We start from the raw sequence: 22,477 nt of genomic DNA, 5'->3' as shown, positions 1-22,477 counted from the left end.
AATATGCTGTACTACCACTTTAATTTTCATGAAATCATGTAATCTTTCAAATTGCCAATCTGATGACTAAGAAGCTGTTTATTTTATAATATGAACAGTTATGATCACGACTACATAGTAATTATAACACACCATCTTCCTCAGCTGTATCTCGAGGCTTGGATTTTAAAGTGAAGATCTTTCTCAGTTTACAGTTAGCTGAAATAATAATTCCATCCAAAGACTGGAAGACAGCTCCTCTGAATATTTCACTGGTGAATGCTACCAAGTCAATACACATATTGCACCACTAGAAAAGAGAAACAATACTCTTTAATAAATCCCAAACACTCATCATTGCAGAAGAGTATTAGTGTATAGTTCTCTCTACATGAAGCACCTGTGGAGTATTAGATTCTTGCAGGCTGTGATCCACAATGCATAACATTTTGATACTAAAAAAGATAATGCTATATTTGCACTTACAACAATTATTTATTCAAACATATCAGTACACATGATCCAGTGACTATCAGCTCGAGTGAGCTCCATCACCCAGCATATTCACAACACATTTTGCAGCTAACTTGTGAGAAAGTACGTTTATTGAAGGTTTTCTGGTGAAAAAAAATTGTTACTCAGTATTACTTCATAAGTTAAAGTTACTGCAACTTAAGTAGCACTAAGTGGTTCTGATACCATTCAGTAGAGGGGACATACATGTTTTATCTTGAATTGGCAGGAACTGAATTCTAAACTAAACAGTAATTTCAGCAGATCTATAAACTTACATAAAATGTTTCTGATAAAAAAGTGTGCTCAACCACAGTTGAAAGAATATTCCCAAGGTACCTACTATTTTGCGCTTTATCGTAAACAGAGGAATTTTTGCATGCAGAGGGGTTACAGACAGCTCCTTGTGGACCGTTGATAAATACAATCTTCTTTTAATATTTTCTAAATCAGTTATCCTATAAAAGAAAAAGTAGGAGAGAACAGAACAGATTTTTGCCGATTTAATAATCCAATATCTTTGGGCAATCACAAAAAAACTATTCCTATGCAGAAGCTTTATGTCAGTGATAGCAAATATGGAATTTAAGAATTACTATTTTTACAAGATGAGCAATGAGATTTCTTACTCAAATTCAAACTTGGTGGCTATATTCCTGCATATATAAAAATCACTTTACATGCTAAATTTATTTAAACAGTCTACACACTCTGCTAGATTTCTATAGCCTTTCAGACTATGAAAGAATTCAATTTGTATGAACTGAGAACCCAACAATCTTTAATAATCACACTCGTTTCTGCCCCTTAAGCTTTTGGTACCTTGGGACACACTGTCACCCGCTAACTAGAAAAAACATGATTTGCTTTCTTTTCCTAAAAATGCCACTGTCATTTTATATAGACTTTTTGTCAGCTTAAAGGTAGACATAAGACACTGTCTGTCTCTTTTACTTCCTTAGCACACATCTTCAAATGTGAATTATAATACAGGAGTTTATTGCTCACTATTCAGGTTGTCTCACAATGACACCAAGGACACTGAATTTGAACATTTCTAATAGATTCAGACCACAGCCATGATCACAAAGATTAGATTTCCTTTAAACTGATATTATTTTTATGTTCTGTTTCCTTCAAGTCTCGTAAGCAGTTGTGTTAGTTTTGGCTGGGATAGAGTTAAGTTTCTTCAGAGGAGCTTGTATAGCACTATGTTTTAGATTTGTGATGAAAACAGTGTTGATAACACAGGCGTGTTTTAGTTATTGCTGGGCACTGCTTACACAGAGTCAAAGCTTTTTCTGCTCACACCAACAGCAAGTATGCTGAGGGTGCGCTAGATGTTGGGAGGGCACACAGCTGGGACAGCTGACTCCAACTGACCAGAGGGACATACCACACCATATAACATCATGCTCAGTGATAAAAACCGTGGGGAAGGAGGAAATTTCAGAGTTATGGTGTTTGTCTTCCCAAGTAATCGTTACACATGATGAAGCCCTGTGTTCCTGGAGATGGCTGAACACCTGCCTGCTGCTGGGAAGTAGCAGATGCCTTATTTAGCTTTGGTTGCACGTGCAGCTTTTGCTTTATTAAACTGTCTTTATCTCAACCAGGAGTTTTTGCACTTTTACCCTTGTCATTTTCTCCCCCATCCCACTGCAGGAGAATGAGAGAGCAGCTGTGCGTGGCTTAGCTGCCTACTGGAGTTAAACCACAACAGCAGCACAACCTTGATCTCCCTCAGCAGTCCTACCTTATTACCAGAGAACAGACAATACTTTAAAGGCTGCAATCTGTATGGGGAAATAATGATTAATTTACCTATTATTTTTGAACGAGCCTATTTCTAACAGATGGGTATTTCTCTGTAATTAGCAGCCCCTCTGAGAAGATGACAAATAATTACAATAAACAACTTTGTCACTACTTAGTGTTGTTAAAAATAATTACTCAATCATTATATTTAAATGCTGAGTTTTACTTTAAAATTGTGAGACTGCCCTGTAGAATTTTTTTTTTTAGTTACCACAAATACTTTTTTTAGTAAGGACTATCTGTAGCTTAACTAAAAATGTTGTCACCCAAAATTTGCAGATAAACACCTTGAAATGTTCTTAGGTTTCTTTAGGTCAACTTAGGAGGGCATTAACTCTGGAGCAAGTTACATACTTCACCTATTTTTGGCAGTTCGAGACTTCGACCAAGGACAGTACAAAATATACTGCAAGTACATAAAAGTCAAAATATTCTGCTAGTACAGGTGACAGAAACACATAAGCACCTTCTTGTTTCCCCATAGTTAAGACCATCATGCAAAGCAAACAAAGTCCATCAGCTTTCCAGAACTTATTGATTCTTTCCTCTCCCTTGCAGGCAATCTGATCTTTAATCTCTTCACCCTCCTAACATGGGTGGGCAAATCAAAACAAAGTAGAAGAGTCTACCAGCTGTTTCATTTTGAAAGACTCAGAGTTGCTCTCATAAATCACATGTACTTCAAGGACAGAAACTTCACTACTGTGCCAGAGGAAGATTATATCCTCACAACTGCTACCGTTTGACATAGCAGATTTCAGAATTAGCTGCACACATATTTATGGATGGATGAATAATACCATCAAGTCCTTGAAAAGTCATTTAATCAGAAGACCTCAAAGGGTCTTACAATGCTAGCATTCTGGGCTTGATCTTACTTTCGAAGAAATGTGAGCAAGATGTGAAATAATTCACCTAAGATGATCAGCAAGTTGGCCACATAGCTAAGCCTCTGCCCCAGCTCGAGGCTTAGTTCCATCCATCACTTTGCTTCTCATACACCCTTTGATGAAAAACCTATGGATGTAGGGGTGTTGTTTTGGGTTTGGGTTTTTTTGGGTTTGTTTTTCCTCCTCCTCAGGAACTCTACACTCTGTTCTAAATCTCAACGTTCAGAAGTGCTAAGAAATTGAGGCACCAAAGAACTTAAAAGAATTGAGTAGTAGTTGCTTGAAACTCCTCTAGATCTCCTGATTACATGTAGAGCTGGGCCAGGCAGTTGCAGTAACCTGAGTGCTGAAACACAAAAATATATTTCTGCTGAAACTCAAATGGTGTAATTCTCAATGGAGAATGTTGCTTTAAATGATGCTATGACAAAGCAGTAGGAGACTAGACTTAACTCATGCATATCTCCAAACAACTGGCATCAAGAACTATAGTTCACTTTATAATTTTAGTTCAATATGTTTACATTTTTTTATTTTCATATGAACACTTTTATCTTTCCTCCTCCTGAAAAATATTAGGTACCTTAGCAATAAAAAGGCCATTAGTAAATGTACAGCTCAGTTACATTCCAAAGTGCAATAATAAATATGTTCATTTAGATAAAAATACACATATTTATATCAGACTGGCATATAAGTCTGAAATAAGATGGTTTTTGTGATGGAATGTATGCTGTAAAGAAGCAGTAAACCCTAGATATATAGTTAAAATGACATCTAAAGAAGTTTAAAATTTATTTCAGTAAATAAATTTAAAACAATAAAATATTTATATTCTACAGGCAAAAGTAGGTGAAACATTTGAAGAACAGGCAAAATTGGAGAAAGAAGATGGTCTTAAAATTCTGTAAAATAATTTATTTCCTAATAGAAGAAATATAATTATGAGAGTAGGTGTAATTTTGAGACTTTCCAGTTAGATTGCTTCTTGTAAAACAAGGGTCTGATGAAACTCTTCTGAAATAATTCAGACAATGGGAGTTAGAACATTAGAATTCTCACTTGCAAAATGACTCAAGAGTACTTGTAGTGAAACTCAAATTTTTTTTTTTTCTTTTCTGTTATCAAAAAGCACAACCTATACTAAACCTACAAACACAAGAAATGTCTGCAGCACACATCTTGATTTTCAAAGATGCATTAAAAAATCTATATAGGAGTTAATGTATTTTTATTATGTCTGTGCTTGAGTATTTATATCTAAGGGTCAGACATGTGATAGAAAAGTAATGAGACCATGTTGAGAAAAATGAGGTAGTCAACAGGAAAATCAACCTCATTTATAATAATATTCCTGTGATCAGCAGGTGCATAACTCTCTCAGCTATGGTCATTAACTGCATTCATTTCACACTTAACATCTACATTTGCAAACCATTTGAAAGTAAAATTACCTTCCAATTCAATTTTCAATTTTATTTTATATCTTCAACTTTGATTGACTATTCTCCTCACAATGGTAACTATAGTGAGATTGCAAGTAAATGGTAGCAACTACCTACGAGTACAGATAAACTCATCTTCTCAGATTACCTATTCACTTTGCTTCTGTATGTATAATAATTTATAATCATTTGTTAATGTTCAATTCAAGGCTTAAAATGAACTTAGAAAAAATGATGCTGGACTGTTGACAGGATGCTTCATTTATCAACCTCTCTTGTTCTTAAAATGAAAGTGTTTTTCTCCTTATAAATGACTTAAACCGGAAGTTTACCAAACATGAAAGCAGGTATTTCACTGATGTTGCTAAGCAAAGAGCAACTCCCATACAATTTATTAATGGAAATCTCTCTGTATCCTAGTCAAAATGCAGATAGAATCCTCTGTTAAAGCGTAACTATTAGTATACTAGTACTTAGCAATTGTAGTGCCATTCTCTGCACACAATGTGCTTCAGGAACACTAGATAGTATCATCATCTCTGTTTTAAAGAGAGAAAAACAAAGGAATAGCAATGGTCAGCTGATTTGCCATGCTTACAGATTTTTAAGTCTCCTTATTCATGAGCAGTCTGTACTTCACATATACTTTATTTTATGTGCTACTTGTAAATTGGTCTCATAGGAGATACTACGTTATTGCACTGGCTGCCTGATCATCTGAAATCCAGAGCACTGTATTCTGCCTTCATAAAAATAGACTTAGTTATAGTTGAAAATCAATCAAATCTCTACAAAATAAAAGATCAGGAAGATTGATGTGCCACCTAGATCTAGAGAACAAGTTGTGAGGAACCAGCTTTTATTTTTATATACTGGAATTTTGTGTTGATAGTGTTTTTCTGGAAAGAATTAAGGAAAAATCACACCAAAGTCCCTTTAAACAGTATCCATAAAAAGGCAGTAATACATATGGAAGGCACAAAAAGAGAATCATCAAATCTGGTTGCTAGAATAGAAAAACTCTCCAAATATAAACAATGATGAAGAATTGGTGATTCCTGACCTCTCCCTAGAAGATATCGACATATTTTCAATCAATTGATCAACTGAAAGAATGACCTGCTATTTTCTCTGATCAAGAATAATTTGTTGAGTATTTCATTACTTTTAGAACTTCACGTTTCAAAAATCATTCTGGAAGTGGTCATCAATATTAATAACATATTCTAGAAACTTCTATCTGTATTTTGACATCCTTCATTTTGAAATGAGCTCATCTTCCTCTTATTTTCAAGTATTTAGTAAATTCTATTTTAAAGCATAGTGGTATGTTCCTCTGAAGCATGGCTAACTATACCAAATCATTTAGAAAACTGTAATTCTAAAAAATAGTTTTTAACTTGTTCAGAGCAAAGTACTCTAATGAGTATTAATATGTGGAAAGTTTAGTACCTACTTTTCAAAAATCTAAACAAATTACCCTTATAATGCAGTTATTTATGCCTGCAACTAATTCTCTTGGCTCTTTTCTTTAGTTTATTGGCTGTTATTCTTTCCACTTTGTTTTTCTTTCCATGAATTTATCTATTCTAAAGAGACAATATGAGATCTATTTAGATATCTTTGAACAGTCAGATTAAAGCAAATAGTAACTATCCTGGCTTCCAAACCATCAAAAGGATACTCTAAAGGGTTGATTCAAGTAGATTTTCATACCACATTGACAGTCTCCTTAAGCCCTCAATGTAATTACAGCTACAGGATATTCTAATTAACATACTTTCTTATTTTTTACTATGTCTTATTGAAGCATTAACTTGGCAGAAAGCTCAAGCTTTGATTTGCCACTGGAGTTTGAAAAGACAAGCCTCGTAATAACATTCAGAGAAGTATGATCTCTTCTCTACCTACACAGTTGAGAAATCAAAACTTCTCTTGTTTTCCTTCAAGCAGCTCACAATCTCTGTAGGCTATTCAGAATATAAGAGTTTATGTATTGGGCAGAATTAGATATCATGCCAGTCTTCTCTGTTTTAACTCTAGCAGGATATGATGGGTTTTATTTTAACCCAAACTTTCTCACAAAATACTATAAAAGAGATTATCATCAAAATAACTGAAGATGACAACATTTAGCTTTTTAGCCATCTGGATCTCCAGGTGTGAGCAATCTCCTCAGTGATTCAGGATGTTTATTCAGCCCCACCATCGTCATTTTTCTTTCTCACCTTGGTAAACGTGTCCATTGACAGATTTTGAACCTATAGCTTTTAACAGAAGGCTTCTTTTTCCTTACAAAAATATGAGAAACTGACCTTCGATAACTGAAGAAACAAGCAATTACCATCTTGAGAATATTCTTGTTTACAGCTACAAAATACCCGAGGAAAAAAATAATCCAACAAAAGAGCCTTCTGCAAAGGAAGAGTTTAAATATCTGAAGAAGTTCTGCATGAAGCACATATTCAACTCCTCAGATAAAAAAAAATTTGGTACACATCTACATCTGTTCAACCAACACTAAAAATCAGAAATTCCTTGACTGATACCTTTCAGAAACAGAACTGATTCACACTGTGCACATAGAGGGAACACATTCAACTACTGCTGGAAAAGAAAGACTCACCACTACTCCTCAAACGGTACTCACACCTATAGACTCAAGAAGGCAGAGAAAAGAACACTTTCATGAAAATCCAGTTGCTCTAAAGACGTACTGAGAAGGATGAACTGGTAATTGAACTGTTAAGGGGCACTCAGAGAAAAAAAAAAATTTAGGTAGTAGTTAGAGATCTTGATCATCATGGAGGAAAAAGAGCAAATATATATATATCTAAGGAGGTTTCAGGGCCAAGGAAAAAAGATTCTTTCAACAAGCAGAAAGTAAACATGGATGTGTGTAAGCTCTAGAGCAGAAGATCAACAGTGGAAAAATTCTTTCTCCATGCCTAATGTTTTATACTGATTAATTGAGCTAGCAATAATTTTATTGCTATAAGATTTTGAACAGTTTTACAGCTGTAGAAGTAATGGAAGTCACCAAGTGCTAGAAATTAGAAATATTTGCAGAATAAGAGTAACAGATTTATCCTGACTAGGGGGAAAAAGTACCTGCGTCTTTTAGACTGACATGAATAATTCATCATATCTCTGTCAGCAAAGCTAAAATGATGACTAATTACAATAGCATGTAATTCACATAAAATCAAGCTATTATGGTGTCTGTGAATAAGTTAGCTATGCATGTAAAACGTAGTATGTTTTGGTTATTAAAAATCTGAAAGTAATAAACTTGTATTTACAGAAACAAGTGTTTGAAAAAGGGAAATACAGTACAACAATCTATATTCTACTGCGCTGGTCACAAGCCTTGCAATAAAATTTCTTATCAGCATGTACAACTGCTTCAGGAATACGGACTTTAGGAATATGTGCGCTTGCAGCCCAGAAAGTCAGCTGTATCCTGGGCTGCATCAAAAGGATCGTGGCCAGCAGGTCAAGGGAGGTGATTCTGCCCCTCTCTCTGCTCTCATGAGACCCCACCTAGAATACTGCATTCAGCTCTGGAGTTCCCAACACAAAAAGGACATGGAGCTGCTGGAGCGAGTCCAGAGGAGGCCACGAAGATGATCTGAGGGCTGAAGCACCTATCCTATGAAGACAGGCTGAGAGAGTTGGGGCTGTTCAGCCTGGAGAAGAGAAGGCTCCGGGGTGATCTTATTGCAGCCTTCCAGTACCTAAAGTGGGCCTACAGGAAAGCTGGAGAGGGACTTTTTACAAGCGCATGTAGTGATAAGACAAGGGGCAACGGCTTTAAACTGAAAGAGGGGAGATTTAGATTGGATATAAGGAAGAAATTCTTCACTCTCAAGGTGGTGAGGCACTGGAACAGGTTGCCCAGAGAAGTTGTTGATGCCCCAACCCCAGAAGTGTTCAAGGCCAGGCTGGATAAGGCTTTGGGCAACCTGGTGTAGTGGAGGGTTTCCCTGCCCAAGGAAGGGGAGTTGGAACTAGATGATCTTTGAGGTCCCTTCCAACCCAAACCATTCTATGATTCTATGACACTTGAAGCCCTTTCCCCCTGCAGATTCCTCTCTACATAACTAGCTAAACTTTGCCAGAAAACTTCTTAAACCTTATCAGGTATGTTCCAGAGCTTGAAACTCCACAGAGTTCACCTTCATTCAATAAATCAAGAGCATCTCTGAGTTATAGACCTACTAAGTTTCTATGTACGATCAAAGCCATCACTCTTCACAGAGTGAAAATAAGTTACAACTGTGGTTCCAGGCTATGCTAGTTCTGAGATGTCATTCAAAGAGAGTTAAGAAAATGCCAGATTTTCAAAAGCTAGTACCTACGAACTGTGTGTGATCATTTCCAAGCTTTCTGAAATTCTTCTCCCTAGCAAAACCCACACGTGACCAAAGAGCAAGCATCTGCCTTAAATCTGTTGAATTTCAACAAGTGAGAAAAAAAAAAAACAAACTAGATTTAAACTAGAGACTCAGTCCTGTACATGGGGAGGAATAATCTCATGCACCAGCATATTCCTGAAGAGAAATAAGTATCAAAAACTTTCAGGTGAGTTTATCTTTCTTGCCAAAGTGGGATAATTTTGTACATCTGCTTACCAGCTGGACAGTTTTCTTTTTTTTGGTATCACTGGCAAATTTCACTTCTACTTCTTCCAAGCTGCTACCAGAATGAAGTAGTACTATAATGGGAATTAATCTATAATCAGGATATTTTTATTACTATCTGGACAAGATCACTTTCCTTCCATCATAACACAGTTCTGCACCCGAACTATTTCTATCAAAGCTCATATTTGTAACAAGCACAGAGTAATATCAAATTCGGGTTTCAAAAAGTTTTGTCTTAGAATACAGTATCATTGAGATAGACAAGATGACTTAAGAGCTGCAGCAATGGATCAGTAAGTACCATACCTGGTTCTGCCACTAACATTTTTGGATCACTTTACGTATTAGTTTGAACACATTTTGTAGTTATTATCTTCTGTCCTGTCTGGATGCCTAAATGTAGAACTGGGAAACTTATTTTTTGCATCAAAAACGCTATCTCCTTAAACTGGCCTCTATTCAGAGATAGGATAATACATCAAATATTGAATCTATACTATCAGCACACACTAGCCTGCATAGCAATGAAAATGTACTTGACCAACCACCAGATTTTAAAATTCACCATAATTCCTATATTTACTTAATATATTTAAAAGTATCATACAAAAATAAGTTAGTTAACTCTTTATAACACATTTTCAAAATAAATTTATACATATTACTCCCATAACTTTTATGGGAAGACTAAAGGGAAAAAGGCTGAGCAACCTACAGGGACTCATACGAGACCACATAATATTTCAGTACATAACCAGAAACAGACTTTCTGATCCTTGTTCATACCTCAGACCACTCTATCACTTTTTTTGGATGCTATGGTACAATTTGAAGGTGCATTTTTCTCAAATCAACAGCTCTACTCACTTCCTGTAAAACTTATAATAACATGATGTACTAATTTCATGGGATACTTAACATTGAAAATAAACATATCAGAAATAAAGTATGACAATGACTGGCATTACAGTATTTTGAGAAGAACGAATGTTTGTGTGCTTGTCAAAATGCCAAGCAGAAGTGCTAGCACCTGCACACGACCATGTATTGGGAATTAAACCAAGAATGCCAACACAAGCCAGATGCTGTTTTCTTTTACGCAAATATTTTTTCTAACATTGAATTACTTTTGCTTTTTCAGAAAGGTAGCAAAATCCATAATAGTGAAGATTTAATAACTGGCTACTATATTTACAACAGATGGCTATATTCAGCATTACTAATAGCTTTGCTATTATTTGCTTCAAAAAGGCTTCATAAATTACATGCTCTCTACATTAGTTGTGATTTTATTATGCTTCAGCAAATTTTTCATCCACAATCTATTTTACACATTTTTTAGGCACATGAATACATTGATTGTTAATGTGGTGATACTCATCTAATTCATGCTACCTAATAAAGTATCTAAAATTCCACTTAAATTTCTTCCCAAGAAAAGGCAAAACAGTTAATTTAAACAGTTGTTTGCACATTCAGTATTTATGACAGGAATCTCGCATGACTGGTTGATAGCAGTAAGTTAGAAGGTTTAGCTCAGCTGATGCCAGCAGTGATGGATGGCCTTGAAGAAATTCTTGTTTGCTGATCAGATCAATCACTGAACAGAATGCAAAAGAGAGGATGGGGGTCAAACTAAATTCATATTTCCTTCTCTATACAGAATGAGAGAGGAAGAAATGTACCATAAAGCATCATGTGCAGCTATTACAAAACTTGCCAAAGTGTTTTTTGCATAAAGTAAATTTGATGGCTTGGTATGCTATCAATTTTCACTTGAAGCTACTCAAAGATTCAGTAGTAAACAGTCAGATTATGTAAGAAACCATCTTTGAACATTAAACTCCAGGAAACAATAGCACAATCACTATTCTGTCCACAAACAAGCAAGAGATTCCTTTCAAAATGTCTGAAATGAAAAGATCTGAATGGCAGTCGTGAAGCAAGAAGGACTTCTCTTCATTATTTATTGGATTATTATGAGTCTGCTAGGATAAAATACACTATTTTGCAGGTCTTGAAGGAGTTTATAGGTACAGCAATAAGTTACACTTGTTTTCTAATACAAAACTTAGTACTAAACTTATTTTTAAAGAAGCTTCATTAACTTCTGCATACAGTTGTGCTAAGTGGGGAACTAATGAGACTGTACTTTTTAAGCATATACACCTTTAAGTAGCTCCGAGTACTTTGAATGCATTGATGAATTTACGTAATTATCAGAATAAGCATGATTTGATTATAACATAAGTAATTAAGTAATGAAACAGTTACACTGAATTAAGCATTTATTATTTTGGTAAAAGTATATGGAAATGTATAAAGTGAGATTATTTAATCCACATAAACACTGAAACCACTGCACATAAGAGAAGGAGAGAGAATGAGGGTTTGTATCAAGCTCTCTGATAATATTGATTTAGAATCAATAAAGTTGATGAAAAGAGAAAAAGAAAGTGAAAAATAACAGGTATGACTATTTAAATATAGTAAATACAGTAAAATAGTATATGTTTACTTAAACTATATATAGCAAATACAAAATACACGTCTTTATGAAATACATAAGAATATTATAGAAGTAAAAATATATGTTATAAGAGGAACACAGTAATGGTGGGAACTGGAAGTGGTGAGAAAAGGTGAAGAAAACATGAAGTTTAGATATGAGTTGGAAAGAGAAGGGGCAAAGAAAGGTAGGAGAGGCAGTAGAAAAGTAGAGCTCTCAGTTATCAAAAAAAAAAAAGCAAGTGATGAAAAAATAAAATGTGTAGATGAAAAGTGAAGAAGAGGTTCTTAAGAGGTATAGATTAGTGGCAAGTGCTCAAAAGAACCAAACTCAATATGAAACTATAGAAAATCTAAATTCCTCTACCTGTCACTAAGTTTCTGCCATCTGTCTACAGAATGCCTAAGAGAAGCAAATCGATGTACTTGGTTTCTGTTTACTGCATGTTTGTTACACACTTTTAGAAGTAATGCAGCAATTAAAACCAAAGGAGCAGAAAGTGTAACCAGAACTACACTAAGGAAATTAATCAAAGAGCAGAAAAGTCAGTGTGATTTGACACACAAAGCAGCTCTTTGTATTGCAGGAGAAAAAAAAGGTAGCTTTAAAGTAATGTGTGCTTATGTTAGAGATACCTCATTTTGAATAATTTTTTGCTTAGATATTAAGGTAAGAAATAAAGAGTACTACCGTGAAAGCAAAACGTAACAGAAAATGTACAAAGGCTGTGGTAGGAAGAGAAATTAAAGACAAAGGGAAGGTGCTTGAAAACCTGCAGTGTTCTGGTCTATTCAACAATTACCAGCTTTTCTGCCAACAGTTTCTCACTTTAAATCACTAAACTGTTAGTATTTTCTGTATCAAGATCTTGACGCATAGAGTCAAAGCTGTCTTTAAAACAAGTCCTTTGAGCGCAGTGTTCTCTCCTAAATTTCCATGCTCCACGGAGAAGCAAAAATATTCTCTAGTGAACATCTGTGCTAAATAATATAATTTATCCTTTGAAGATTTTCTCAATGCTCAGATTTCAAAATCATGTTAGAAATCAACATGGAATGTTAATTCCATGCATAATGTTACCAACATGGTGTAGATCATAAATGCCCACTAATTTACAAACCACCAAGACTAAAATACTTTCAAGGATTGTTATAAATCCACTGAGGAATTTTAATAAATATGACTCAATTCACACTACTGTATTCTTTGTTAAAATAACAAAATATTCCAAGATGACTCTACTTACATGAAGGCACAGAAGATAACAGAATAACCTAGCATCATAAAATAGCACACCATCCTAATTTCATGAAATAGATTATTCACATTACAATGAGCACTGTATCTCTACTAAAGTATAACTGGAATGATATTTTCTCAGCATCTCATTTTGTCCTCTTTGACTTAAACCTACAAGAGTTGTTTCCTCTTACTCCAAGCACAAGAGACTTCAGACAATCAAAAAAACCCTGACAATTATGGGTACAGATGAATGCCAAGTTACAGAAAGGCAAACAAAAATAAATTTCCCTATTAACTCTGTTCAGTTTAATTGCTTATTATTCAACTCATCTTTTCTTGCAGAGTTTCTAATGGCATAGTATTTTTGTTAATCCAAATCTTCGGTGTTCTACTGGCTACAAAGCTGAGTGGGTTGTGCTGGTTATAAACAGCCGGTGCCACTAGGGGGAAAATGTTCTCCAAAGACTGACAATTGCCCAAGTTTAAAACTGTATCAAATCATCCCGCATTGAACTAATGAAAAAAGTCTGTTTCAGCTGTATCTCTCTTCTTATAGTATGGAAATAATTATACCAGTTGAGCACTCTATTTGTTGTTCTAGCTTTTTACCATTTGTTTGGTTGTTTTTTACTCTCCCAATTGTTAGAATCTGTATTTCTTTTTGCCCTGAAACAAAGGGCCCTGGAATACTTATTTATAAATCTCTTATGAACTTTCAGGAGATCCTCATGAGCCAGTATTTTCATATGTTTGATAAATTCATGTCCCATTTATTCATATTTTTCACCATCTTCGTTCATGATTTTTAGAGTTTGTTCTGTCTTCAAAGGAATGTCAGTACTTAAAACATCTAAGAAACAATGATCTCATTAGCTTAATCACTTCTTACTGACTTGATCAGTCACCATGCTTTAATGCAAAATCTGCCACCATAATTGTGGCTGCAATCAGGCATTCACTTTATGTTAAGTATTCAGAGAAATTTTATGCATCTTACAGTAACTCAGTGGAGAAGTCTTGTCCCAATGGCACAAAAATCTGAAGTGTCAGAAACTGCTGGATCAGTCCCACTAGAAACAGGAAAAAACATTAAATACATGTGCTGTGGGTGTGCAGATGCACATCTCACCATCAAGCATTGCAATTTTGTACCATACAGCTATTCCCCTGCAACACTATTTCCCAAGTTTCACACAGCATATGAACACGAGAAAAAAGTGAACAAAACCAATTCAAACTGCAATAAAAGTGTTGTTTTAAAAGTCCCATCTGTGGCTTCGGTGGAATTCTCATGAAAATAAAAGGAAACTTTTTTTTACTAACAATTCTACATTGTGTTGTAAGAGCATGTAGACATCAACTATCCCACAGAAATTATAAAATAAAGTAATACTTCCCTATCAAGATAATCTTACAGTCATATGAAACTTGCTCACACGTTTGTGACAATGTACACCTTATTAAAAAACTTCAAAAACCCTTGGGTAAAAACGCAACCCAGATCATGACAACAATGTTCAGTGGACGCTTCTGATTTTAGGAACAGAAAAGGAGCTTAACTGGGGAAACAAACAGAAGAAATCTTCCAGGATTCAGGTAGTTCCCTATCAAGGGAAAACAGTACAAAGTTGTCTGAATTCAACCGTATGTTTTCTTAGTTATTCCATCTGTGAGGGTAGGGGCTGCTCTTCATTAACTTAACAAGACTCAACAGCGATATTAGCTCCTCTTCCAAAGAATGCTAATTCAGAACTTCCTACTTTTGTGGGTCAAATGATATTTTAAAATTTCAAATTATATTTGTACATATAACATCTTTTACTTTAGAAGAGTATTCAAAGATTACAGTAGAACTGGGAGATTGTATACTTGACATAAATGAAATACTTGAGGTACACAGAGGGAGACAGAATGGTAACAGATGGAAATTTGACTGTAGTACTGCAGCACTAGCTAAAGTAGATTTAAATCCAAACTATTCTTCGCAGTGATAATCCACAACACTAATTCTCAATCCTCATTTTAGACTGTAATAGTTTATTGCAACACTGGCAATAAACAAGTTAAAAGTTGGATTTCTCAGAAAGAGATATTAGACCAATATTATTATACTGAAGATAATAGTGAATTTCTCTTATAAAAATCAGAATAATTTTCAAGGCCTTAGTGCATGACCAGACTATAGATTTTCTTATTTATTTTTTGTGTTTGTTTGGAAAAAATAATTTGTAATTATATAACCTGCACAGGAAGTACTCTGGAAAAGTCCTGTTTCATTTGACTAAAATCACCATCTCAATTTTTCTCCAAAAGTGAGTAGTTAATTCTAAACCAGCTCGCTTCATTACTACAAGCCTTATGAGGTACAAAACCCTGCAGTGGAGTTTAAGGCATAAATTACACTGATTGCTGTATGCCCTGAGAAACGTAGACTGCTTTGATTCGGGCTTATTCTGGTGCAAGTAATAGACAACCTGGGGAAATACTCCACACTACCCGTCAAAGACTGATTACATAAATGCAGCTGAAATTTGGGTACAGCTTCTTTGTACTCATAGTGCTTATTTCATACATAAAAGTAAAAATACGTTGACTTTAAGTGCTGAATGGAGTCAGAAGCTATTTGCCAGGCATCAGTCTGTAACAGGATCTGGTACAGAAGGCAACCTGGCAGCATTAAGACAACACGTATCGACAAGGATCTTCCCTACAGCACTTTAATACAGCATTTCTAGACCTTTCGCTCACTTGTGACTGACCTGCTAAAAAGTTAGTGAAAAAGCACTTTGCTTTCGCTGAATTACGCCCAAAGTAAGGGAGAATAATGTAAGTTTAACATTCCAATATAAGACTGATTTAATAATCAGAACAACATCACAGATGTTTAATTCTTTGATACTTACAAGTTTGTCTAGTTGCCTTTGGTAGCTGCATTTTGTTGATTTGACTGTTTCCTTCAAGCACAAAAACAAAGCCTTTTACTTCTTTATCATATTTCTATAAAAAGGAACAATAAACAAACATAAGCATCTTGATAGAATTCTTCTTCTCACAACCAACCATGCTACTAACACACTAAGCTACTTTTTTTTCCTTAAATCACAAATGGTAGATGGCACTAAGTATTACAGTAGTTCAAATACGATGCTAATAATACAATCCATAGAAATATGTCCTTTACTATTACGTTTAATGAACAAAGAATACTGAGAAAAAGGGCTCACGATCCAATGGGCCCAACTCAATCCATTAGTTATCAGAATGGCAAAATTACTTTCTAAATATTTAAACTGTAAAATTGTGCTGTGACCAATCTAGTCTGCAAGCAGGCATAAAGAACTAATTTAAGTAGTCATTTAGTCTGTCATAATGACAGAACTGCAAGTGACAATGTCACTGTCAGGTCAAAACCCTCATTACCTTCTAATTTTAAGCTTCATTCACAATTTTCTGTTTTATACTCTAGGTTTTACAAGTTTCTTTAAAAACTTACTTTCCATATAGCTGATGGATTACCAAAAATCTTCCATTTTGCTCCTGGGTTCTTGCCTTGAGCACTGAATACTTCCACAAATGGGCCACCCTATGATAAAGTGGTTTAAGGATATATCATCCCACCAAATGTTCAGTACAGAGTCGTCAATGGTCAAGATGAGTGCCTAAGAACAACCCCTCCTCACATGAAGCTGTTACCACAGTCAGTATTCCTGATCAGTCAGACAGCAGAATATTAATAACATCTTCTAGACTACTGTAACATAGCAATCTATTTAGTCAATATTTGGCTGTACTAGAGGATCAGAACATAAATCTGAAGGAATACCATGTAATATTTTAATTATTTTATTTATAATATTCTCTAAAAAACAAAATTATTGTAAAAATTCTAAAAACACGCAGGAGATTAGTAATTTATATTTAGGTATGGTTTATTTCTATAACTCACCAAATGAAGTGAGTTTTAAAACAGACTGCTACAAAAAATTAAAAAATTGTTGCAGATTGGATGCTGCCTTGGGAGAGCACTGTTGCAGAGAAAGGGAGGCAAAGTGTGGTGAAAATGAAGGCCAGAAAACAGTAAAAGGGATAATGAGGTTTGTGAATGATGACATTAGTGTTGTCACAACCCTGTGCTGGACCAAGAGAATAAACCAACCCCCTTTTCTGACTATACCTTAAGAGTTAGGCCTGCTTTCCCAGGGAAGGCACTCTAGACAAAAAGCCAGTGGTAACACTATGTTGGTGTCCATCCTAGACCTGACAGCACTAACAGCTACTCACTATTTCACAACATTTCTATGAAAATACTGAATAATGAAACATTCCAAAACATTTCAGTATCTGGACTTTTTGCCCCCCAGAACAAGCCATTTTTAATTGAGTTCTCAGAGGTGAAATGAAACAGTACAAAAAAATAAAACTATTTCTCTTTTACCTGATACTGGTTTTTGAACATTTTCCAGCTTTCACAGGCAAAAAACAATTTCAGCTTCTCAATCAGTAAAGACACTTACAGACTACGCTGAAAAACAAACAAACAAAGAACTTTATACGGGATTTGACGTGAAAAAATCCTATATTGAAATCCCAACCATATTTTAAAAGATATGAATACTATTATGAAATAATTTTCATGAGAACAAAATGTATATCAACTGCATCAGAGTGCTACCACAAAGCAATTAAGATCAAAAAAATATTAATATTGATGCTGTCTTGGAAAATTTTCCCTTCATGCATCAAGTACTCGGGGCTGCCTTGCCTTATATTCCAAGTAAAACTAGTAATTTTGTCTTCTGCCCTTATTTTTAATAATGAAGGCTTTCTCATGCTTTAAAATGCTTGAAAATCATCATTAATACATATTTTTTATTATTCTTTGTTATTGAGTGCCCACTGAAAAACATTAGACTCCATTAAAGAGGAGCTTAACATTCAATATAGAAAAAGAGAAACATATGGAACAGCTGCGATAGAAACCACTACATCTAGAGAGATTTGGCAGAGACTTCTGAGACAAATTATCTTCTTTCACATTCAGCATTCTTCTTTGAGGATGATTAGTCTAAGACTTAAACCAAGCACTTAAGTTATTTGAGGGCTGCTAAAGTCAATGTGAATTAAGAGATGCCTGCAGTTAGAAAATCAGAACAGCAGAAAGTGAAGAGACTGCTACTGGAAGCCTCCCCCATCCCTCTTTGATCATGCTGAGCGTCTGCAATTTCACCTGAAGTCAACGGAAAGCGAAGGGACCCTGAACATAAAGGGTAGTCATCAATCTCCAAAGACGGGTAGAACCAGTCACAAGAGACAACGTGCACCCTCACAGCGGAAACTGAAAGTGTTTGTCAACTCACAGAAAAATCCTTTCACAAGACTGTCTCTCATTTATTTGATACACTTGGTTTATGTTCATTGCTTCAGTTCAGGCACAGACTACTTAAAGAATTAATTTTTTTTTTAATTACTGGATTTTTTTTTTTTTAATCCTGAAGCCTTTTTTTTAACAGATAAAAACAGTATGCTGACCAGGAGAACATAAGTATAGCTTCTTATAAAGAACAGTTTAGCTGTCACAATCACAAAGTGACAAAAAGTTTAAAAAATTTTATAAAAAGATCTATGACTGTAAATGAACTACAAATTCAGTGACAATATGCATGAGCTCATAAACAATGTATACATTTACAGGATTAGAGCAGAATTCTGTTATAAAAAGTAAATCATCATTCTTTTAGGAAAACATGATGAAATCTGTTGATGTTCAACCACAATTATTTTAATCAGCAACAATTATTTTAAGTCTTCAAGTTGTCTGTAAATGAAAATAAAAATGGAAAAAAGTCAGATATTAGAACTTTATCCCATGCTGCTGCCAAAAATATTAGTTCACTTTAAGCTTCTCAATTATGAGGAAAACAAAATTTAGAAACCATAACATTCATAACAAGCCTATCAAAAACCATATGTATTTTGATCATATTACCTTAATACTGCCACTGCACATCTAACACACCAGTTGCATTATTCTGCATTTTAGACCATTTTCTCTACAAATTTCCCACTCATTCAGTTGGCATAATTGTGAGGTTTTTTTAAGAATGACTACATTAATAGCTACACTGAACTATTGTAATTTAGAAGTGCCTTTTAAAGAAAGCACTTCTAAAGCAAGTGTATTATTTCTTCCTTCTGTATATACTCACTTTACTATGGGGCAATCATTTTGGAAATCATTGTTCATTCACTTTTTTTTGTCTGCAGTCCCATCTTTGTTATTATCTACAGCCTTTAAAAGAGCAGAACTACCCAAAATTGCATGACTCATGTCTTAGGGAAAAGCACTGGCACCACGAAACTAATCTCAGAGTGACCTACTGTTTTGATTTACTTTGCCAGGGCTAAATGTGAAGGATCGGCAGTGAAAGAGAGACAGAAGTCATGCCCTCCTATGGTACATATTTACAATGAGTGTATTATTGTAACTCACATGGTGAGGCACTTGTCCTTCTAGGACTAAGTATTTCACCATCTCCCAGTTTTTATTTATTATTACTTTTAAGTGAATGAGGTACGAAGGAAGACATTGCTTTTTCCTTGGAGCAAAGCCCTTTCACTTACTTCTGCTTTAAAAATCAGTTCCAGATCTGTCAAGTGTTATGCACCTAACACAACCCTCACACACTCTGCAGTTCTGTTATGCCTTTTTACATCCCAGGGAAAAACATTAAGACTAAATAAATGTGAAGGATCCTGAAATAAGAGTCGTTGTATGAAAAGTATGAAGTTCTGAGACTGAAAAGAATAACTCATCACTTTCAGAGACTCCTACTAACATCCTGGTCAGAAGTCTCCTGCTGACTACAATCATACTATCTATTTTGGAACAAATGTCTAGCGTGTAGTATGCAGAGGCCAAGTTTCATCTTCATCACCATACCATCTTCAAGGATGGCAAGGCTGAAGCTACTTAGCAAGAGGGACAGCTGCAGTATTTGCAGCCATTGCCGTAGTCAGAATTACACATAAGACCTAGAAAGAAATACTTAGTTTTCTTCACTGTTTTCTCATAAGAAAACTTTCCTAAGAGCCAGTCCACTGATGGCACATCACACAGAGTTTTGAAGGAGGACGCAAACAGCTCTGCATACAGTGCAAGGTGAGTGAAAGCCACGTTGATATATTAACTTGGGTTCAATATTGTGTAATACACTTTGCCACTCAGCAGTGCTTATTAGCTTTGGCTTGACATTACTGATTTATCTCCACACTGCATTGTATGGAAATGGTTCTTAGTTGGCTCTGAGCACAGAAAGAACACACGTTCACTGGTAAAATACCACGAAGACACACGCCTATATCACACAAAAAACTTCTGCTACTAATTAATTCTTAAATTAAAGTGGAGGAAGCACGTGTCTGAATGGAAAATTTCTCATTCAAATGACATACTTAGAAAAGACAATCAAATAATTAAAGACTTTCATAATGGATCACAGAAAGGGTAGAGGCATATATAAAGAGATAACATGTAGGAAGTAAGTGGTAGTAAAAAGAAATACAAAAACTGTGGTGTGATGAGCACTTATTGATGGACTAGAAATCTTATACCACCACTAGAAATCTTCAAATTTCAAATTGTCAAATAAAGTTCACTCTTACAATATGACTTAAAATTTGTCACCAATGCAGTTGTGTTTTAAACTGACACACATATGGGCAAGCTAGGTAATTTACTGATTTGCAGAACATATTTAATGCAGACTCAGGAAACTGACGACCCTTGTAACTATCAAATTCATAACAAGAGGGCTCTTCCTAACTTTAGTGAAAGGTAAACTAGACCCAAAATTTGTGATTATTTCATTTTCGTTAGGACAACTCATTCATACTACAAAGCTGATTACTGTAAACACATCAGTGAAATGCAGTATTTTTTGCCTTTATGAAAAACAAACTGACAAGTGACACCAATACATTCTTTCTCACATATTGCTTACTTTTAACGTCCCAATTGCCATTAAGTTACTACAAATGAAGGCTAGAAACTACCTTTGTTATTAAGATTGGTAGCTTCTAAAAACATTAAATGAATGACGTAATTACCAAGATAATATTAAGAGGTGCTTTCATTATGCATCAAGTATCATTGTCTTTAGTTACAGTAACCTCTGCTTAAAAAGAAAGGAGAGAATGGTCTGGAAAATTGATAGTTGAAATATTTTTCTCCTTTTCATCTTTCCTCCTCCTAGCCTCTCCAGAAATTCTAAAAATCAAAAGTGCTTAAAATCCAGAGGGACTATTTTAGTAAAATCAACAGCATCTTGAAATGTAAGACCTCATTTTTTTTTGCATATTTGTCAAATAAATATATATTTTATGACATCTTTATAGAACACCATAAAGCAGCAGATCTCTCATTTTTCAGTCACAGATCAAACTTATTTTTTTATTGCCCTGAATCATGTACTTTAGTACATCTGTCCAACTGGAAATACAGGCTTAAAGTGTCAGTCAATGACAAACCATCAAGAATGTCGTTTCTAAAGCTAAGCGACAATGAAAGATGCTTATCTTTGGAAGAATAGACTCCTATCAGGATTTACCTTGTGAGGTCTTGATTTGTGCACTGACTTTGATCATTAGTTTCACCACGTTTCCTACATCGAAACTAAAGTAGCGGCAGTCCAAAGGGCCCCCTAATCCTTCCATTCACATAAACCACTGAAAAGACTGAAAAAATATTTCCATCCTATGACATCTTCTTATGTATCTTTTTCTTTCCTCAAACCAGAATGTTTCACATTCAAGTATTTCAACAACATTCTGTGTTTATGTAGCCCCACAATACAAACAATTGGTCCCTAGTAAGTTAGGAGCAAAAGGAGCATTTCACAAACAGTAAATACAAACAGACCTTCATGTTCTTTAAATTACTTAATACACTGTTCTAACCCCAAGGGAGGCAGGGATGGACAGATTCACACAGTCCTAAAACCCTCTGCAGTCATGGCTAGCCTCTCAACTTAACATGGACTATTTACATAAGTGTATGACTACATTTTTCTGATCAACATCCCAGTGTTGAAAAAAAGCTGTGTTTAAGATTTTCTTTTCTAAAATCAAAAGGATTAAGTAAAATAGAGTGAATTTGCACCTACTACTAATTTGTATTGAAAAATGACACAAATATACTATTTTTTGGCAGGGAATATAGGCTTAGACCCCAGACTGTTAATCCATACACCTCCCCATCTCCGGCCTAAAGCCAGCACTGATTTACGGCAGGCTGGGACACACGAGGGAAAGCAGTTCATCACTGATGAAGGGTTTTAGTATCTTCCAGACAAATGAATTCCACATATTGAATATTTAAAGCTGAGTTTGTAACACGGCTATATATTTTCTCAAAATACAAGTTAACATAATAAATGG

The 22,477-nt window shown here is 35.0% G+C and overlaps 1 protein-coding gene across 3 annotated transcripts in view; it reads right to left on the bottom strand.

The window, feature by feature from the left end:
• The window catches only part of CFAP20DC (CFAP20 domain containing), a 71,620-nt gene extending 54,122 nt beyond the window's left edge, over nt 1–17,498 (bottom strand). For all 3 annotated transcript variants that reach the window (XM_086618990.1, XM_009986347.2, XM_086618991.1), the window contains exons 1-6: nt 17,478–17,498; nt 16,536–16,625; nt 15,946–16,039; nt 14,040–14,112; nt 836–950; nt 133–289 (exon numbers count right to left, since the gene is read on the bottom strand). In XM_086618990.1, coding sequence (XP_086475116.1) covers nt 133–289; nt 836–950; nt 14,040–14,112; nt 15,946–16,039; nt 16,536–16,625; nt 17,478–17,498 — 550 coding nt within the window. The remainder of the gene's footprint in view (nt 1–132; nt 290–835; nt 951–14,039; nt 14,113–15,945; nt 16,040–16,535; nt 16,626–17,477) is intronic.
• Nucleotides 17,499–22,477: the final 4,979 nt, after the last annotated feature.

This window comes from Tauraco erythrolophus, chromosome 12 (genome assembly GCF_009769465.1).
Source record: "Tauraco erythrolophus isolate bTauEry1 chromosome 12, bTauEry1.pri, whole genome shotgun sequence".
Taxonomy (NCBI): domain Eukaryota; kingdom Metazoa; phylum Chordata; class Aves; order Musophagiformes; family Musophagidae; genus Tauraco; species Tauraco erythrolophus.
Note: the sequence above shows the minus strand (reverse complement) of the source record. Positions and strands in the feature narration are given on the sequence as shown.